This window comes from Salmo trutta, chromosome 15 (genome assembly GCF_901001165.1).
Source record: "Salmo trutta chromosome 15, fSalTru1.1, whole genome shotgun sequence".
Lineage (NCBI taxonomy): Eukaryota > Metazoa > Chordata > Actinopteri > Salmoniformes > Salmonidae > Salmo > Salmo trutta.
In genome coordinates this window covers 65,559,393-65,580,013 of record NC_042971.1, presented here as the reverse complement: position 1 = coordinate 65,580,013, position 20,621 = coordinate 65,559,393, and the positions used below count along the sequence as shown (strand labels likewise).

Sequence of the window (20,621 nt, the reverse complement as noted above, 5' to 3'; positions counted from 1 at the left end):
TAAACCTCAACCAAATCTTGTAATAAATAATGTGGAAATTGAGCAAGTTGAGGTGACTAAAGTGCTTGGAGTAACCCTGGATTGTAAACTGTCCTGGTCAAAACATATTGATACAACAGTAGCTAAGATGGGGAGAAGTCGGTCCATAATAAAGCGCTGCTCTGCCTTCTTAACAACACTATCAACAAGGCAGGTCCTACAGGCTCTAGTTTTGTCGCACCTGGACTACTGTTCAGTCGTGTGGTCAGGTGCCACAAAGAGGGACCTCGGAAAATTACAATTGGCTCAGAACAGGGCAGCACGGCTGGCCCTTAAATGTACATGGAGAGCTAATATTAATGACATGCAAGTCAATCTCTCATGGCTCAAAGTGGAGGAGAGATTGACTTCATCATTACTTGTTTTTGTGTTGACAAGCTGAATGCACCGGAGGTGTCTATTTAAACTACTAGCACACAGCTTGGACAACCATTAATACACCACAAGACATGCCACCAGTGGTCTCTTCACAGTCCTCAAGTCCAGAACAGACTATGGGAGGCGCACAGTACTACATAGAGCCATGACTACATGGAACTCTATTCCACATCAGGTAACTGATGCAGCAGTAGAATCAGATTTAAAAAACAGGTAAAAATACACCTTATGGAACAGCGGGGACTGTGAAGAGACTCACATACAGACACACACACACTCTACACACACGTACACATGGATGTGTATTGTAAATATGTGGTGGCCTGTGTTGGGTAAGGTGTTCTGAAATGTAGTATTTTAAACTGTATGTAACTGACTTAAGTTGCTGGACCCCAGGAAGAGTAGCTGCTGCCTTGGCAGCAAATATACATCACAAACATTTCACATATTTTTCCAAATGTTATGTTATTTGTTTTGAAAAAGTATTCTGGTGTCTCAGGACATCTTACGTTACGTGCATTGAATTTCAGAAACACACCTTTTTGACAATATACGAGACCATTCGGATGAACAGATTTCCCGCTTTTACAGGCTGGTGAGATCAGCCATTTTCCAGGTGTAATTTTTGATGGCGTAATTACAAATATTGGCCACCAGGTGGTGCCACAAGTGATTATTAGGGGATCTCTTCTTGAAGACATCGTCTTCCTTTTTTCCTTATTGTTTGTGTACAGACACTTTACCAGGTGTTTAAAGACATTGTGACATCAGACCTCAGGCTTTAAAGGGATAGTACACCTCGTAGTTATAGTTGTGGGGAGATTTTCCCAAAACAGGTCCTAGGCCTAGATTCAATCCGTATCACGGAATATCCGTGCTATAGCGCGATGTAAATTTAAAAGACAATGTTTTCACGTTCACGGAGACTGCGTTCACGGTCAACGCTGCATATGTCGGCTCCATCTGAAATGAAATGTCAATCACTCTATAACGCAGATCTCCTGCGATAGGGATTGAATCTAGCCCCAAGCCCCCTAGTTACGTTTTGGATTTAAGTAATTGATAATTTGACCAGTTTATTTTAATGTGCTATGGTTCAAATCTCTGACATGAATAAATCATTCTCGTCATGTTACAGTTGGACATATAAGCGGGAGGGATGTTGGATTAGATTCTGCATCATATTACATCACATTACATATTAATAACATCCCCAGTCTCCACTATAGTTTAATAACCATCCCCAGTCTCCACTAATGTTTAATAACCATCCCCAGTCTCCACTATAGTTTAATAACCATCCCCAGTCTCCACTATAGTTTAATAACCATCCCCAGTCTCCACTATAGTTTATTAACCATCCCCAGTCTCCACTATAGTTTAATACCATCCCCAGTCTCCACTAATGTTAAATAACCATCCCCAGTCTCCACTATAGTTTAATAACCATCCCCAGTCTCCACTAATGTTTAATAACCATCCCCAGTCTCCACTATAGTTTAATAACCATCCCCAGTCTCCACTATAGTTTAATAACCATCCCCAGTCGCCACTAATGTTAAATAACCATCCCCAGTCTCCACTATAGTTTAATAACCATCCCCAGTCTCCACTATAGTTTAATAACCATCCCCAGTCTCCACTATAGTTTAATAACCATCCCCAGTCTCCACTATAGTTTAATAACTATCCCCAGTCTCCACTATAGTTTACACATAGACAACACTCATATCAATGATATCAATGGCCACTTAATGGTTTCAATAAACTTTATTAACTTGATCAAAAAAGAAAGGGGAACATCCCAATGAGAGGAAAATAAACAATTTTGTGTACAAGCAAACCCCCAGCAGATCTAGTATATTCTATCCCAAAACCCCCAGCAGATCCAGTATATTCTATCCCAAAACCCCCAGCAGATCCAGTATATTCTATCCCAAAACCCCCAGCAGATCTAGTATATTCTATCCCAAAACCTCCAGCAGATCTAGTATATTCTTGCCCAATATGCACAACCTTCAAAACAACAGAGTACAGAACCACAACAGAAGGTCTAACTTAAACAGAGACGGACCGATCCGAGGAAAGAACACATTTGCCACAAAATGTTATTCAATCAGGTTACTTACTGAGATCTAACAGAATGAAAATCAATTAATCAATTAATAAATCAATTAGTATTAGCATATTTCCACATTGTGTGGCCTCAAGTTGTCTGTGTTAGTCATAGACTGGAGTTTCAATAGTATTCCTTTTCTTACCTGAAGTGCTAGTTGGGCAGAGCTTGGGTTTTCACTTTTGGGACTATTCTATTGTTGCATTTTTTTGGGCCAGGCAAGTTAAAGTATTTAAACCAAAAATAAATACAATTTGAACCCATATCTGGTATTCTCAAGTTGTGTTGTTTTTGGTAGCAGTCTGGCTGACTACCTGGTTGCAGAGTGGTGATAGCATTTTCCCAGATCAGTTTGTGCCATCTTGCCAACTCCTATGGTCATTACAATCATGTTTGACAAACAACAACCATAGGAGTTACCTATACAGCTGGCATAGGTCTGGGACCAGACTGGGGAGTTCAGGGTAGACTGACCCACTAACAGTACTAGACCCACAGAGAGATGGCATGATAGCATCATAGCATGGTAACACTGACTAGCTCAAACAAAGCTTCATTCCCAGACCTGGACCGAGTTTGGGAAACCCCGGTATAGGGAATAGGCTGCCATTAGGGATGCAACCTTAGACGGTTCCTTTTCTCTTGAACAATGTGATTAGTTTGCCCTATAGCAATAATAACACGACAATACAACAAAGCAGTAGAAGAAGACAACAAAGCAGTAGAAGAAGACAACGAAGCAGTAGAAGAAGACAACAAAGCAGTAGAAGAAGACAACAAAGTTGTAGAAGAAGACAACAAAGCAGTAGAAGAAGACAACGAAGCTGTAGAAGAAGACAACGAAGCAGTAGAAGAAGACAACGAAGCTGTAGAAGAAGACAGCAAAGCAGTAGAAGAAGACAACAAAGCAGTAGAAGAAGACAGCAAAGCAGTAGAAGAAGACAACAAAGCTGTAGAAGAAGACAACAAAGCAGTAGAAGACAGCAAAGCAGTAGAAGAAGACAACGAAGCAGTAGAAGAAGACAACAAAGCAGTAGAAGAAGACAACGAAGCTGTAGAAGAAGACAACAAAGCAGTAGAAGAAGACAACAAAGCAGTAGAAGAAGACAACGAAGCTGTAGAAGAAGACAACAAAGCAGTAGAAGAAGACAACAAAGCAGTAGAAGAAGACAACAAAGACTAGCAGGGGCATTAAGTTATGATGCACTTTAGATTCTAAAGGATGGGAGAAAAATTAGCTCGGAGAGAAAATATCAAAATGTATTTGGTCCCAAAGATTGTCACATTTAAAGGCATTTTCTTAAATAAAAAAAATTATATAAAGCTTATGATCATTCTAAGAAGTAAAGTTCCTATCAGTTTCTATGTAGCTTATGATCATTCTAAGAAGTAAAATGCCTATAATTTCAGTCATAGACCAGTTAGACCATAGTGTGTTATCATTTCAGTAGTAGACCAGTTAGACCATAGTGTGCTATCATTTCAGCAGACCAGTTAGACCATAGTGTGCTATCATTTCAGCAGACCAGTTAGACCATAGTGTGTTATCATTTCAGTAGTAGACCAGTTAGACCATAGTGTGCTATCATTTCAGCAGACCAGTTAGACCATAGTGTGCTATCATTTCAGCAGACCAGTTAGACCATAGTGTGTTATCATTTCAGTAGTAGACCAGTTAGACCATAGTGTGCTATCATTTCAGCAGACCAGTTAGACCATAGTGTGCTATCATTTCAGTAGGCCAGTTAGACCATAGTGTGTTATCATTTCAGTAAACCAGTTAGACCATAGTGTGCTATCATTTCAGTAGTAGACCAGTTAGACCAGGCACGTATAAATAACAACTGCACGAGGACAGATAGTGACTGACAGGCTGACACACATGTCACAGTTACAAATAGTAGCTAGCTAGATGTCAAGATCGTTGTAATGGACGGACCAAGGCGCAGCGTGAGTTGAGTTCCACATCTTTATTTAAAGTGAAACTTAAACAAAAACAATAAACAAACAACGAAACGTGAACTACGTGGCGCTGAATGCACTGACACCAAAACGATATCCCACAAATACAGGTGGGAACAGGGACACCAAAACGATATCCCACAAATACAGGTGGGAACAGGGACACCAAAACGATATCCCACAAATACAGGTGGGAACAGGGACACCAAAACGATATCCCACAAATACAGGTGGGAACAGGGACACCAAAACGATATCCCACAAATACAGGAGGGAACAGGGACACCAAAACGATATCCCACAAATACAGGTGGGAACAGGGACACCAAAACGATATCCCACAAATACAGGTGGGAACAGGGACACCAAAACGATATCCCACAAATACAGGTGGGAACAGGGACACCAAAACAATATCCCACAAATACAGGTGGGAACAGGGACACCAAAACAATATCCCACAAATACAGGTGGGAACAGGGACACCAAAACGATATCCCACAAATACAGGTGGGAACAGGGACACCAAAACGATATCCCACAAATACAGGTGGGAACAGGGACACCAAAACGATATCCCACAAATACAGGTGGGAACAGGGACACCAAAACGATATCCCACAAATACAGGTGGGAACAGGGACACCAAAACGATATCCCACAAATACAGGTGGGAACAGGGACACCAAAACGATATCCACAAATACAGGTGGGAACAGGGACACCAAAACGATATCCCACAAATACAGGTGGGAACAGGGACACCAAAACGATATCCCACAATACAGGTGGGAACAGGGACACCAAAACGATATCCCACAAATACAGGTGGGAACAGGGACACCAAAACAATATCCCACAAATACAGGTGGGAACAGGGACACCAAAACAATATCCCACAAATACAGGTGGGAACAGGGACACCAAAACGATATCCCACAAATACAGGTGGGAACAGGGACACCAAAACAATATCCCACAAATACAGGTGGGAACAGGGACACCAAAACGATATCCCACAAATACAGGTGGGAACAGGGACACCAAAACAATATCCCACAAATACAGGTGGGAACAGGGACACCAAAACAATATCCCACAAATACAGGTGGGAACAGGGACACCAAAACAATATCCCACAAATACAGGTGGGAACAGGGACACCAAAACAATATCCCACAAATACAGGTGGGAACAGGGACACCAAAACAATATCCCACAAATACAGGTGGGAACAGGGACACCAAAACGATATCCCACAAATACAGGTGGGAACAGGGACACCAAAACGATATCCCACAAATACAGGTGGGAACAGGGACACCAAAACAATATCCCACAAATACAGGTGGGAACAGGGACACCAAAACGATATCCCACAAATACAGGTGGGAACAGGGACACCAAAACGATATCCCACAAATACAGGTGGGAACAGGGACACCAAAACAATATCCCACAAATACAGGTGGGAACAGGGACACCAAAACGATATCCCACAAATACAGGTGGGAACAGGGACACCAAAACGATATCCCACAAATACAGGTGGGAACAGGGACACCAAAACGATATCCCACAAATACAGGTGGGAACAGGGACACCAAAACGATATCCCACAAATACAGGTGGGAACAGGGACACCAAAACGATATCCCACAAATACAGGTGGGAACAGGGACACCAAAACAATATCCCACAAATACAGGTGGGAACAGGGACACCAAAACGATATCCCACAAATACAGGTGGGAACAGGGACACCAAAACAATATCCCACAAATACAGGTGGGAACAGGGACACCAAAACGATATCCCACAAATACAGGTGGGAACAGGGACACCAAAACGATATCCCACAAATACAGGTGGGAACAGGGACACCAAAACAATATCCCACAAATACAGGTGGGAACAGGGACACCAAAACGATATCCCACAAATACAGGTGGGAACAGGGACACCAAAACGATATCCCACAAATACAGGTGGGAACAGGGACACCAAAACAATATCCCACAAATACAGGTGGGAACAGGGACACCAAAACGATATCCCACAAATACAGGTGGGAACAGGGACACCAAAACGATATCCCACAAATACAGGTGGGAACAGGGACACCAAAACAATATCCCACAAATACAGGTGGGAACAGGGACACCAAAACGATATCCCACAAATACAGGTGGGAACAGGGACACCAAAACGATATCCCACAAATACAGGTGGGAACAGGGACACCAAAACAATATCCCACAAATACAGGTGGGAACAGGGACACCAAAACGATATCCCACAAATACAGGTGGGAACAGGGACACCAAAACGATATCCCACAAATACAGGTGGGAACAGGGACACCAAAACAATATCCCACAAATACAGGTGGGAACAGGGACACCAAAACGATATCCCACAAATACAGGTGGGAACAGGGACACCAAAACAATATCCCACAAATACAGGTGGGAACAGGGACACCAAAACGATATCCCACAAATACAGGTGGGAACAGGGACACCAAAACGATATCCCACAAATACAGGTGGGAACAGGGACACCAAAACGATATCCCACAAATACAGGTGGGAACAGGGACACCAAAACAATATCCCACAAATACAGGTGGGAACAGGGACACCAAAACGATATCCCACAAATACAGGTGGGAACAGGGACACCAAAACAATATCCCACAAATACAGGTGGGAACAGGGACACCAAAACGATATCCCACAAATACAGGTGGGAACAGGGACACCTTAAGTATGATCCCCAATCAGAGACAACGATAATCAGCTGCCTCTAAGTGGGAACCATATTCAAACCCAAACATAGAAATATATCAACTAGAACACCCCCCTAGTCACGCCCTAACCTACAACACCCTAGAGAACCAAGGGCTGTCTATGGTCAGGACGTGACACTAGAAATGGCAAAAAATATATTTTTTAAAAGAAAAGCAAATGTAGACAATGAATTTTGGGTGTTGCAGCAAGAGTGAACATTGAAATATGTATTTATTGAGGAATCAGGGAAAGCCGTGTGATTATAGTGTGCAAAGAGAGCATCGCTGTCTTGAAAGACTACAACTTGTCCCGACACTTCCAGACGAAGCATGCAGAGAAATATAGGAATATGTCTTCTGAGCAGAGGGCAAGTGCATCAAAAAAGTTGCAGTTGCAAAAGCAGTAAGGACTTTTCACAAAACTGCATTCAGCAAACAACAGAATTGCGAGAGCTAGCTACAGTTGAAGTCATAAGTTTACATACACGTAGGTTGGAGTCATTAAAACACATTTTTCAACCACTCCACAAATTTCTTGTTAACAAACTATAGTTTTGGCAAGTCAGTTAGGACATCTACTTTGTGCATGACGCAACAATTGTTTACAGATAGATTATTTCACTTATAATTCACTGTATCACAATTCCAGTGGGTCAGAAGTTTACATACACTAAGTTGACAGTCTTTAAACAGCTTGGAAAATTCTTTAGAAGCTTCTGATAGGCTAAGTGACATCATTTGAGTCAATTGGATGTGCACATGTGGATGTATTTCAAGGCCTACATTCAAACTCAGTGCCTCTTTGCTTGACATCATGGGAAAATCAAAAGAAATCAGCCAAGACCTCAGAAAACAAAATTGACCTCCAGAAGTCTGGTTCATCCTTGGGAGCAATTTCCAAACGCCTGAAGGTACCACGTTCATCTGTACAAACAATAGTACACAAGTATAAACACCATGGGACCACGCAGCCGTCATACCGCTCAGGAAGGAGATGCGTTCTGTCTCCTAGAGATGAACGTACTTTGGTGCGAAAAGTGCAAATCAATCCCAGAACAACAGCAAAGGACCTTGTGAAGATGCTGGAGGAAACAGGTACAAAAAGTATCTATATCGACAGTAAAATGAGTCCTATATTGACATAACCTGAAAGGCCGCTCAGCAACGAAGAAGCCACTGCTCCAAAGCCACCATAAAAAAGCCAGACTACGGTTTGCAACTGCACATGGAGACAAAGATCGTACTTTTTGGAGAAATGTCCTCTGGTCTGATGAAACAAAAATAGAACTGTTTGGACATAATGACCATTGTTATGTTTGGAGGAAAAAGGGGAGGCTTGCAAGCCGAAGAACACCATACCAACCGTGAAGCATGGGGGTGGCAGCATCATGTTGTGGGGGTGCTTTGCTGCAGGAGGGACTGGTGCACTTCACAAAATAGATGGAATCATGAGGAGGGAGAATTATGTGGATATATTGAAGCAACATCTCAAGACATCAGTCAGGAAGTTAAAGCTTGGTCACAAATGGGTCTTCCAAATGGACAATGATCCCAAGCATACTTCCAAAGTTGTGGCAAAATGGCTTAAGGACAACGAAGTCAAGGTATTGGAGTGGCCATCACAAAGCCCTGACCTCAATCCTATAGAACATTTGTGGGCAGAACTGAAAAAGCGTGTGCGAGCAAGGAGGCCTAGAAACCAGACTTCGTTACACCAGCTCTGTCAGGAGGAATGGGCCAAAATTCACCCAACTTATTGTGGGAAGCTTGTGGAAGGCTACCCGAAACGTTTGACCCAAGTTAAACAATTTAAAGGCAATGCTACCAAATACTAATTGAGTGTATGTAAACTTCTGACCCACTGGGAATGTGATGAAAGAAATAAAAGCTTAAATAAATCATTCTCTGTTATTCTGACATTTCACATTCTTAAAATAAAGTGGTGATCCTAACTGACCTAAGACAGGACATTCTTACTAGGATTAAATGTCAGGAATTGTGAAAAACTGAATTTAAATGTATTTGGCTAAGGTGTATGTAAACTTCCGACTTCAACTGTGTGTACTGTCCCACAAAATTGCTAAAAATAGCAAGCCATTCGCTGACTGCGAATTCATTAAAGAATGTTTAATTGACTCTGCAGCAATACTTTGTCCCAACAAGAAAGAGATTTTTGAAATGTTTCCTCGTCAAGACGAACAGTGACACGGCGTGTTGATGGAGCAACAGTTGAAAGACAAGGTAAAGGATTTCACCTATTTCTCCTCGGCCCTGGATGAGAGCAGTGATGCACGTGAAACAGCACAGTTGTTGATATTCTTACGAGGCAGAACCTCAGACTTTGAAATTACAGAGGAGCTTGTTTCAGTGCAGTCAATGAAGAGCACAACCACAGGGAAAGATTTAATAGACGAGGTTAATAAGTGTGTGGCAAAGCTGGGACTGAGTTTTGAAAAGTTATCCAGTGTGACCACTGATGGGTGCCCAAAGTTGACAGGAAAAAACGTTGGCCTTTTGAAAAGGATACAAGATCAAGTAGCTGAGCTGAACCCAGATCAGAAAAGGATTTTCCTGCATTGCATTATTCATCAGGAGGTTCTCTGTAAATGTGTTCTGAAAATGAGCCATGTTGTGGATACAGTCACTAAAGTGATACACTTCATAAGAGCTAAATCTTTAAACCCCAGACAAATTGTCTCACTGTTGGAAGAGACAGAGTTGGGTCATGCAGATCTCCCCTACCACACAAACGTGAGATGGCTGAGTTTGGGGAAGGTGCTTAAAAGGGCGTGGGACCTGAAGTCGGAGATTGCTGAGTTTTTGCAAATGAAAGGAAAATATGTGGATTTCCCTCAACTGCAAGATAAAGAATGGTTGGCTGATTTTGCCTTCACCTTGGACGTCATGGCCCTCATGAATGAACTGAATTTCAAACTACAAGGGAAGGGCCTTTTTGGCTCGCCCGCCAGTCCGGCGCAGCCAGAGTCGCCCGCCAGTCCGGCGCAGCCAGAGTCGCCCACCAGTCCGTCGCAGCCAGTCGCCCGCCAGTCCGGCGCAGCCAGAGTCGCCCGCCAGTCCGGCGCAGCCAGAGTCGCCCACCAGTCCGTCGCAGCCAGTCGCCCGCCAGTCCGTCGCAGCCAGTCGCCCGCCAGTCCGTCGCAGCCAGAGTCGCCCGCCAGTCCGTCGCAGCCAGTCGCCCGCCAGTCCGTTGCTCCCAGAGTCGTGCTACAGCCCTAAGCCTTCAGCGGGGGTGGACAGGTTAGAGTGGGGATTAAGCCAGAGCCACCTCCGTGGGTGGAGGTTTGGGAAGGGGGGGGTGTAGCACAGGAACCGTCGGTGACGGTGGCCACCCTCCCTTCCCTCCCTTTAGTTTGGTTTTATTGTTTTGGTAATTTTTTGTTTCAGGTGCATTCGGGGTCTGCACCTTTGGGGGGGGGTACTGTCACGTCCTGACCAGTAAAGGGGTAATTTTGTGGTTGGTCAGAATGTGGCAGGGGTGTGTTTGTTTTGTGTGTTTCGGGGTTTTTGGTTTATGTTCTATGTTTTGTATTTCTATGTGGGTATTCTAGTTTGTCTATTTCTATGTTAGTTTTGGGAACGACCTCCAATTAGAAGCAGCTGGTTGTCGTTGCTTCTAATTGGAGGCCATATTTAAGTTGGTTTATTTTCTCTTGTGTTTGTGGGTGGTTGTCTCAATGTATAGTTAGGTTACCTTACAGGACTGTCGTTCGTTTTCTTGTTTTGTTTCAGTATTCACATTTAAATAAAAGTATAAGTATGGACACTTACCACGCTGCGTATTGGTCCGATATTTCTTCCTCCTCAGAAGACGAATCTTATGACACTAGGCTTGGTTTGGCTGGTTGGCTAACAACAACTGAGAGCCTTTGATTCTAAATTTAAAATGCACACTAGATTAAATTACAGAAATCTGATTAATCTTTTCTCTGATGCAAATGAACATACATCACGAACATCACAGTCATACAGTCACCACAGACTGCTCTTTCTCACTCTACAGAGGTTCTCCATAGAAATATAACTGAGTCAGTCTATTTCACTGGGGTTCAGATTAAGCAGTAACAACAGTACAGTATATTCCCCGGGCTGGCCAAAATCAAAAAGAAGTTGGTGCAATCAATCACAAAAGAAGCTTCTCTTCTCTTCTGCCCAAGAACACCAACGTAGCCTGCCTAATTGACTACCGACCCGTAGCACTCACGTCTGTAGCCATGAAGTGCTTCAAAAGGCTGGTCATGGCTCACATCAACACCATCATCCCAGAAACCCTAGACCCACTCCAATTTGCATACCGCCCAAACAGATCCACAGATGATGCAATCTCTATTGCACTCCACACTGCCCTTTCCCAAAAGGAACACCTATGTGAGAATGCTATTCATTGACTACAGCTCAGCGTTCAATACCATAGTGCCCTCAAAGCTCATCACTAAGCTAAGGACCCTGGGACTAAACACATCCCTCTGCAACTGGATCCTGCACTTCCTGACGGGCCGCCCCCAGGTGGTAAGGGTAGGTAACAACACATCTGCCACGCTGATCCTCAACATGGGGGCCCCTCAGGGGTGCGTGCTCAGTCCCCTATTGTACTCCCTGTTCACTCATGACTACATGGCCAAGCACGACTCCAACACCATCATTACGTTTGTAATCGACACAAGAGTGGTAGGCCTGATCACCGACAATGATGAGACAGCCTATAGGGAGGAGGTCAGAGACCTGGCAGTGTGCGTATCCGGGGAGGAGACGAGTGGAAAGGAAACAACAATACCTTGACTTTGTTGTCCTTAAGCCATTTTGCCACAACTTTGGAAGGATAAACGAGGTGTGTTACCGGTTAGAACTTCCATCTTACTACCGTATTAACCCCTCGTTTCATGTGTCTCTCCTCAGGCCGGTGGTGGCTGGTCCCCTGCAGGAAGGTGAGGTGCCGGAGGTCCCTCCGCCCCCTCTGGACATTGGGGGGTCCCCGGCGTATAGGATACGCGCCATTCTGGACTCCAGACGTCGGGTGGGGGGCCTACAGTACCTCATCGACTGGGAGGGGTACGGCGCGGAGGAGAGGTTCTGGGTACCTAGGAAGGACATTTTGGACCCCTCACTACTGAGGGATTTCCACCGCCTTCATGGGGATCACCCTGCGCCTCGTCCTCCGGGTCGCCCTCGAGGTCGGTGGCGGCGCGCTGCGGGAGCCGCGCGTCAGGAGGGGGGTACTGTCACGAATCCCACCGAAGGCGGCTCCCCTGCCTGCTCGGGCGGCGCTCGGCGGTCGTTGTCGCCGACCTACTAGCCGCCGCTGATCCCTTTTTCCTTTTCTGTTGGTATGTCTTATTGGTTGCACCTGTTCTTTTTGTGTGTCTTGATTTTGGTTTATTTAAGCCTGTTTAGCCCGCCCAGGTTTGTGCGGGATTATTTTATCGTCAGTTTGCTATTTGGATGTGCTGGCGATCCTATTGGATTTATTTTCTTTCCGGACTGTGTGCCCGTTGGTTATTGGGTTGGTCGTTTTGTTTCACACGCCTGTTGTGTTGGCGTGGACCGTGTTATTGGAGAAAATAAATCTCATTTTGTTACCTACCTCTGCTCTCTCTGTGCCTGACTCCTACCACCAATCCTAGCACTCGTGACAGCACGTGTAATAGTGAATACCAATGTGAGTGATCCAGGAGAGAAAATTAGGGTTACTCTGCAGTAGTCAACTAATCTAGTGGCCTATGATATCCCCTGTATTCAAATGGATGAAACAATCATATATGATAGCATCTGATTAAAGTGGAAAATATTGGCATCCTTGCACTTTTCTTTAAAAAAATGATTCTAAAATAAGTTTACATTTAAATAATTAAAATATAACTTTTGGTCACCGCACCTTCTTATTTGATTTTTCTACATTGCAGAACCAATTTTATTTTTGTAAATGGATATTATTGGCACCCCGGAGATAGTAGTTGGTTTCACAGCCTTTGGCAAAGATAACTGCCAATATATATATATATATATATTTAAGACTTATTTCACCTTTATTTAACCAGGTAGGCTAGTTGAGAACAAGTTCTCATTTGCAACAGTGACCTGGCCAAGATAAAGCAAAGCAGTTCGACACATACAACAACACAGAGTTACACATGTAATAAACAAAACATACAGTCAATAATACAGTAGAACAAAAGAAAACAAAAAGTCTATATACAGTGAGTGCAAATGAGGTAAGTAAAGGCAATAAATAGGCCATGGTGGCGAAGTAATTACAATATAGAAATTAAACACTGGAATGGTAGATGTGCAGAAGATGAATGTGCAAGTAGAGATACTGTGGTGCAAAGGAGCAAGATAAATAAATAAATAAATACAGTATGGGGATGAGGTAGGTAGATAGATGGGCTGTTTACAGATGGGCTATGTACAGGTGCAGTGATCTGTGAGCTGCTCTGACAGCTGGTGCTTAAAGCTAGTGAGGGAGATATGAGTCTCCAGCTTCAGAGATTTTTGCAGTTCGTTCAAGTCATTGGCAGCAGAGAACTGGAAGGAAAGACGACCAAAGGAGGAATTGGCTTTGGGGGTGACCAGTGAGATATACATGCTGGAGTGCGTGCTACGAGTGGGTGCTGCTATGGTGACCAGTGAGCTGAGATAAGGCGGGGCTTTACCTAGCAAAGACTTGTAGATAATCTGTAGCCAGTGGGTTTGGCGACGAGTTTGAAGCGAGGGCCAACCAACGAGAGCGTACAGGTCGCAATGGTGGGTAGTGTATGGGGCTTTGGTGACAAAACGGATGGCACTGTGATAGACTGCATCCAGTTTGTTGAGTAGAGTGTTGGAGGCTATATTATAGATGACATCACCGAAGTCGAGGATCGGTAGGATGGTCAGTTTTACGAGGGTATGTTTGGCAGCATGAGTGAAGGATGCTTTGTTGCGAAATAGGAAGCCAATTCTAGATTTAACTTTGGATTGGAGATGTTTGATGTGAGTCTGGAAGGAGAGTTTACAGTCTAACCAGACACCAAGGTATTTGTAGTTGTCCACATATTCTAAGTCAGAACCGTCCAGAGTAGTGATGCTGGATGGGCGGGCAGGTGCAGGCAGCGATCGGTTGAAGAGCATGCATTTAGTTTTACTTGCGTTTAAGAGCAGTTGGAGGCCACGGAAGGAGAGTTGTATGGCATTGAAGCTTGTCTGGAGGTTAGTTAACACAGTGTCCACAGAGGGGCCAGAAGTATACAGAATGGTGTCGTCTGCGTAGAGGTGGATCCGAGAATCACCAGCAGCAAGAGCAACATCATTGATGTATACAGAGAAGAGAGTCGGCCCGAGAATTGAACCCTGTGGCACCCCCATAGAGACTGCCAGAGGTCCGGACAACAGGCCCTCCGATTTGACACACTGAACTCTATCAGAGAAGTAGTTGGTAAACCAGGCGAGGCAATCATTTGAGAAACTAAGGCTGTCGAGTCTGCCAATAAGAATGTGGTGATTGACAGAGTCGAAAGCCTTGGCCAGGTCGATGAAGATGGCTGCACAGTATTGTCTTTTATCGATGGCGGTTATGATATCGTTTAGGACCTTGAGAGTGGCTGAGGTGCACCCATGACCAGCTTGGAAGCCAGATTGCATAGCTGAGAAGGTACGGTGGGATTCGAAATGGTTGGTGATCTGTTTGTTAACTTGGCTTTCGAAGACCTTAGAAAGACAGGGTAGGATAGATATAGGTCTGTAGCAGTTTGGGTCTAGAGTGTCACACCTTTTGAAGAGGGGGATGACCGTGGCAGCTTTCCAATCTTAGGGAATCTCAGGCGATACGAAAGAGAGGTTGAACAGTCTAGTAATAGGGGTTGCAACAATTTCGGCAGATCATTTAAGAAAGAGAGGGTACAGATTGTCTAGCCCGGCTGATTTGTATGGGTCCAGATTTTGCAGTTCTTTCAGAACATCAGCTATCTGCATTTGGGTGAAGGAGAAATGGTGGGGGCTTTGGGGGGTTGCTGTGGAGGGTGCCGGGCAGTTGACCGGGGTAGGGGTAGCCAGGTGGAAAGCATGGCCAGCTGTAGAAAAATGCTTATTGAAATTCTCAATTATAGTGGATTTATCGGTGGTAACTGTGTTTCCTAGCCTCAGAGCAGTGGGCAGCTGGGAGGAGGTGCTCTTATTCTCCATGGACTTTACAGTGTCCCAGAACTTTTTTGAGTTAGTACTACAGGATGCAAATTTCTGTTTGAAAAAGCTAGCCTTAGCTTTTCTAACTGCTTGTGTATATTTGTTCCTAACTTCGCTGAAAAGTTGCATATCACGGGGGCTATTCGATGCAGAACGCCACAGGATATATTTGTGCTGGTCAAAGTCAAGAGCTTCCAACTAAACTACTGAAAGAGCTGCTTCCTGTGCTTGGCCCTCATTTGTTGAACATAATAAACGGCTCTCTATCCACCGGATGTGTACCAAACTCACTAAATGTGGCAGTAATAAAGCTGGAAAATGCACAAAAAAACTATCGGCCTATATTGAATCTTCCATTCCGCTAAAATGATTTTGAAAAAGCTGTTGGCTAGGGCTGATTTCTAGGTTTTACTGTTAACCTACAAAGCATTACATGGGCTTGCTCCTACCTAGCTTTCCGATTTGGTCCTGTCATACATATCTACACGTACGCCACGGTCACAAGACGCAGGCCTCCTGTTTAGCAGCCATCAGACTGTTAAACAGCCATCACTAACTCAGAGAGGCTGCTGCCTACATACAGACCCAATCACTGGCCACTAAATGGATCACTAGTCACTTTATACAATGCCACTCTAAATAATGCCAAATTGTAATGTTTACATATCTTACATTACTCATATCACATGTATATACTGTATTTTACACCATCTATTGCACCTTGCCTATGCCGCTCGGTCATCGCTCATCCATATACTTACATGTACATATTCTCATTCACCCCTTTAGATGTGTGTGTATTAATTGTTGGGGATTGTTAGATTACTTGTTAGATATTACTGCACTGTCGGAACTAGAAGCACAAGCATTTCGCTACACACTGCTAACCATGTGTATGTGACAAATTCTAGGGCTTTCTCCTATAGAGATCCATTTTATGGAATGGTCTGCCTATCCATGTGAGAGACGCAGACTCGGTCTCGACCTTTAAGTCTTTACTGAAGACTCATCTCTTCAGTAGGTCCTATGATTGAGTGTAGTCTGGCCCAGGGGTGCGAGGTGAACGGCAAGGCACTGGAGCGACAAACTGCCCTTGCTGTCCCTGCCTGGACGGTTCCCCTCTCTCCACTGGGATTCTCTGCCTCTGACCCTATTACAGGGACTGAGTCACTGGCTTACTGGTGCTCTTCCATGCCGTCCCTAGGAGGGGTGCGTCACTTGAGTGGGTGGAGTCACAGACGTGATCTTCCTGTCCGGTTTTGCGCCACCTCGGGCTCGTGGTGTGAAGATGTCCGTGGGCTATACTCAGCCTGGTCTGTTGATATCCCTCTAGTGGTGTGGGGACTATACTCAGCCTGGTCTGTTGATATCCCTCTAGTGGTGTGGGGTCTATACTCAGCCTGGTCTGTTGATATCCCTCTAGTGATGTGGGGACTATACTCAGCCTGGTCTGTTGATATCCCTCTAGTGGTGTGGGGTCTATACTCAGCCTGGTCTGTTGATATCCCTCTAGTGGTGTGGGGGCTGTGCTTTGGCAAAGTGGGTGGGGTTATACTCTGCCTGGTTGGTTCGGTCCCGGGGGTATCGTCGGACGGGGTCACAGTGTCCCCCGATCCACCCGTCTCAGCCTCCAGTATCTATGCTGAAATAGTCTATGTGATGGGGGGCTAGGGTCAGTCTATTATATATGGTGTATTTCTCCTGTCTTATCTGGTGTCCTGTTTAATTTAAGTATGCTCCCTCTAATTCTCTCTCTCTCTCCCTCCCCTCCCGGAGGACCTGAGCCAAAGGACCATGCCTCAGGACTACCTGGCTTGATGACTCCTGGCTGTCCCCAGTCCACCTGGTCGTTCTGCTGCTCCAGTTTCAACTGTTCTGCCTGCGGCTAGAGAACCCTGACCTGTTCACCGGACGTGCTACCTTGTCCCGGACCTGCTGTTTTCGACTCTCTCTCTCTACCGCTGAATGCATGGCTATGAAAAACCAACTGACATTTACTCCTGAGGTGCTGACCTGTTGCCCCCTCTACAACCACTGTGATTATTATTTGAACCTGCTGGTCAGCTATGTACATTTGAACATCTTGAAGAACAATCTGGCCTTAAATGGCCATGTACTCTTATAATCTCCACGCGGCACAGCCAGAAGAGGACTGGCCACCCATCAGAGCCTGGTTCCTCTCTAGGTTTCTTCCTAGGTTCTCACCTTTCTAGGGAGTTTTTCCTAGCCACTGTACTTCTACATCTGCATTGCTTGCTGTTTGGGGTTTTAGGCTGGGTTTCTGTACAGCACTTTGTGACATCAGCTGATGTAGAAAAGGGCTTTATAAATACATTTGATTGATTGATTGATTACTGCACCTTTTCTACTGGCAAGACCCGTAAACTTCAACGGAGACCCAGTTTTTGGCACGCTGGTTTGAACATTGGACTTCAAAACACCTGATAATCTGCTGATTTTATCCCTTGCACACGTTCAAGGCCCTCCGGTACCGGAAGGCATCAAAACAACCCCACAGCATTATGAAACCTCTTTGCTTGTAGGGAAGCTGTTCTTTTAATTGAGTGTTTAATTCAGTAAAACACAGAAATGATCTGTATTGTCAAAGAGCTCTAATTTTATTTCATTTTTCCAGAACATTCCTCCCCCCCAGGATTTAGGGTTGTTTAGGTGGGTTTTTGAGAAGTTATTGTGTTTTTCAGACATTATTGTGTCTCCATCAGAAGCTGGATATTTCTATGTTTACCAACGATCGAATGAAGCATTCAAAGAAAACATTACACATCAAAATGACCTTGGAATGGTTCAAGAAGAAACGCTGGACTGTTCTGGAGTGGCTAGCGAAGAGTCTAGATCTGAATCACATCCATAACCTATGGCGAGATAAAACATATCAAAAACAGCAGCTGATGGAGGTGCAAAACATCAAAACATTGAAGAATTAGAGCAGTTTGCTGCTAAAGAATGGGCCGAATTGCCAGTGGAAAGGTGCAGCAAGCTCGTTGACGGCTGCAAGAGGCATTTGTTGGCAGTTATCTTGGCCACAGGCGACTCAACCAAGTACTAGCTCCGAGGGGTGCCAATCATTTTCTCTATGCCATTTTTCTTTATTTTCTATAAATAAAACTAGTAAAAAATAAAATTGGTTCTGCAAAGTTGAAATTATAATAACAATGTGTTTTTTTTAAATTCTTCTTCTTTGATTTAAACCTTATTTTACAAGAAATAGATAATTATTTTAGAAAAAAGTGCAAGGGTGTCAATATTTTTGTCCGTGTCTGATAAGAAATATCCACTGATAACCTGATGAATCTCAAATCTCGCTACGACTGTAGAAACGGTGTGTTATCGTGAGGAGTGAGGTTACTTCCTGTAAAGCTGCTAGATGGGGCATGCTACGACTGTAGAAACGGTGTGTTATCGTGAGGAGTGAGGTTACTTCCTGTAAAGCTGGTAGATGGGGCATGCTACGACTGTAGAAACGGTGTGTTATCGTGAGGAGTGAGGAGTGGGGTTACTTCCTGTAAAGCTGGTAGATGGGACATGCTACGACTGTAGAAACGGGAACACAGAACTACATCTCGAGTGCACTAGCTAACTAGCTAGATTTATTGTTAAAGTCTGTCACATGAGATTAGTAGGTAAGAATGTCAAAGGCCCTTGGTAACAACCACATACAGACAGACAGACAATCCTGCCCTGGACTCCAGGAAATGTGAAGGTGATTTTGGCACACAGACAAACAGCCCAACAGCAGTTATCAAGAGATTAGATTTTCTGCTTTGGCAATATATTTTCCTGACTGAGTGATATTACAATATGATAAAGTTGTTACTGTCTTTTATGCACATTTAGCTTGACACTGTTATTGTCTACTGTTATTTGGGGATTCAAATTAAATGTGTGGAACCATAATTTATTCTAAAACAAAAAATCTTCCTAGAAAGAACTTATATTTAAATACACAAAATCAAACTAAATTTAAATCATATATAAATAACTGGTCACATTTTTTATTAATATACTGTAATATTGGTACTGTAATATGGATAGGGCCTTAACAGCCAAGGCAGTAGATTAGATTGGACATACACTTGTAAACAACATTGGGATATAAAGTCCTATAAAGCATTGTCCTCTGGTAGGCCAGACTCTCGTCCCAAATGGCACCCTATTCATATAGTGCACTACTTCAGACTAGTAATGCACTATATTTATTTAACCTTTATTTCACCTTTTAGTTAACATTTAACAAGGCAAGTCAGTTAAGAACAAATTCTTCTTTTCCAAACCCTAACCCGGACGACGCTTGGCCAATTGTGCGCCGCCCTATGAGGACTCCCAATCACGGCCGGTTGTGACACAGTCCGGAATCGAACCAGGGCGTTTGTAACGACGCCTCTAGTGCTGAGATGCGGTGCCTTAGACCGCTGCGCCACTCGGGAGCCCTGTAATAAGGAACAGGGTGACATTTGAGACATAACACAGGACAGGACAGGAGAGACATATAGTCAGACCCAGCACAGTACACACAGGCCATGCAAGGCCAGAACTACAGCGTCATCGTAGCGTGGCTGATTGAGCTGCCCCCTCACACATCATGCTATCATAATGCTGCTGCACTTCTGTGTCTAGCCACCAGAGGGGGTGCTAGAGCACCAATCAGAGTAGGGTAGAAAGGGGACGTGGGAGGGGCCAAGTCTAACATGCACACTTCTTCTGGTCAGGCGCGGCGTCCTCCAGCTTGGTGGCCCCTCCCCCGTTGGCGGGCTCGGCGGTGGGCTTGTCGACACACTGCTCCATCCTCTTCATGACCAGGTCTAGTAGAGCGATGACGGCCTTGTCCACCTCAGACCCCGTCGCTGCCGACGTCTCAAAGTACGGGATCCTACAGGGGACATACAGAACCCACATCAGACAGGACCACTCCAACACCCACATCCGACAGGATCACTCCAACACCCACATCAGACAGGAACACTCCAACACCCACATCAGACAGGACTACACCAACACCCACATCAGACAGGACCACATCGAAACCCACATCAGACAGGACCACACCAACACCCACATCAGACAGGACCACACCAACACCCACACCAGACAGGGCCCCACCAACACCCACACCAGACAGGGCCCCACCAACACCCACATCAG

The 20,621-nt window shown here is 44.5% G+C and overlaps 2 protein-coding genes across 4 annotated transcripts in view; both read right to left on the bottom strand.

Moving 5' to 3' along the window:
* Positions 1–3,188: 3,188 nt before the first annotated feature.
* LOC115148360 (ATP synthase subunit a-like) lies at positions 3,189–3,725 on the bottom strand. Its single transcript, XM_029690270.1, has one exon. It carries the CDS (start codon positions 3,723–3,725, stop codon positions 3,189–3,191), a length of 537 nt encoding a protein of 178 aa, XP_029546130.1.
* A 15,317-nt stretch (positions 3,726–19,042) lies between these two features.
* LOC115149553 (ras-related protein Rab-27B) overlaps positions 19,043–20,621 on the bottom strand; it is an 84,019-nt gene continuing 82,440 nt past the window's right edge. For all 3 annotated transcript variants that reach the window (XM_029692507.1, XM_029692508.1, XM_029692509.1), the window contains one exon: positions 19,043–20,349. In XM_029692507.1, the coding sequence (XP_029548367.1) occupies positions 20,163–20,349 (187 nt within the window). In that variant the 3' untranslated portion in view covers positions 19,043–20,162. The remainder of the gene's footprint in view (positions 20,350–20,621) is intronic.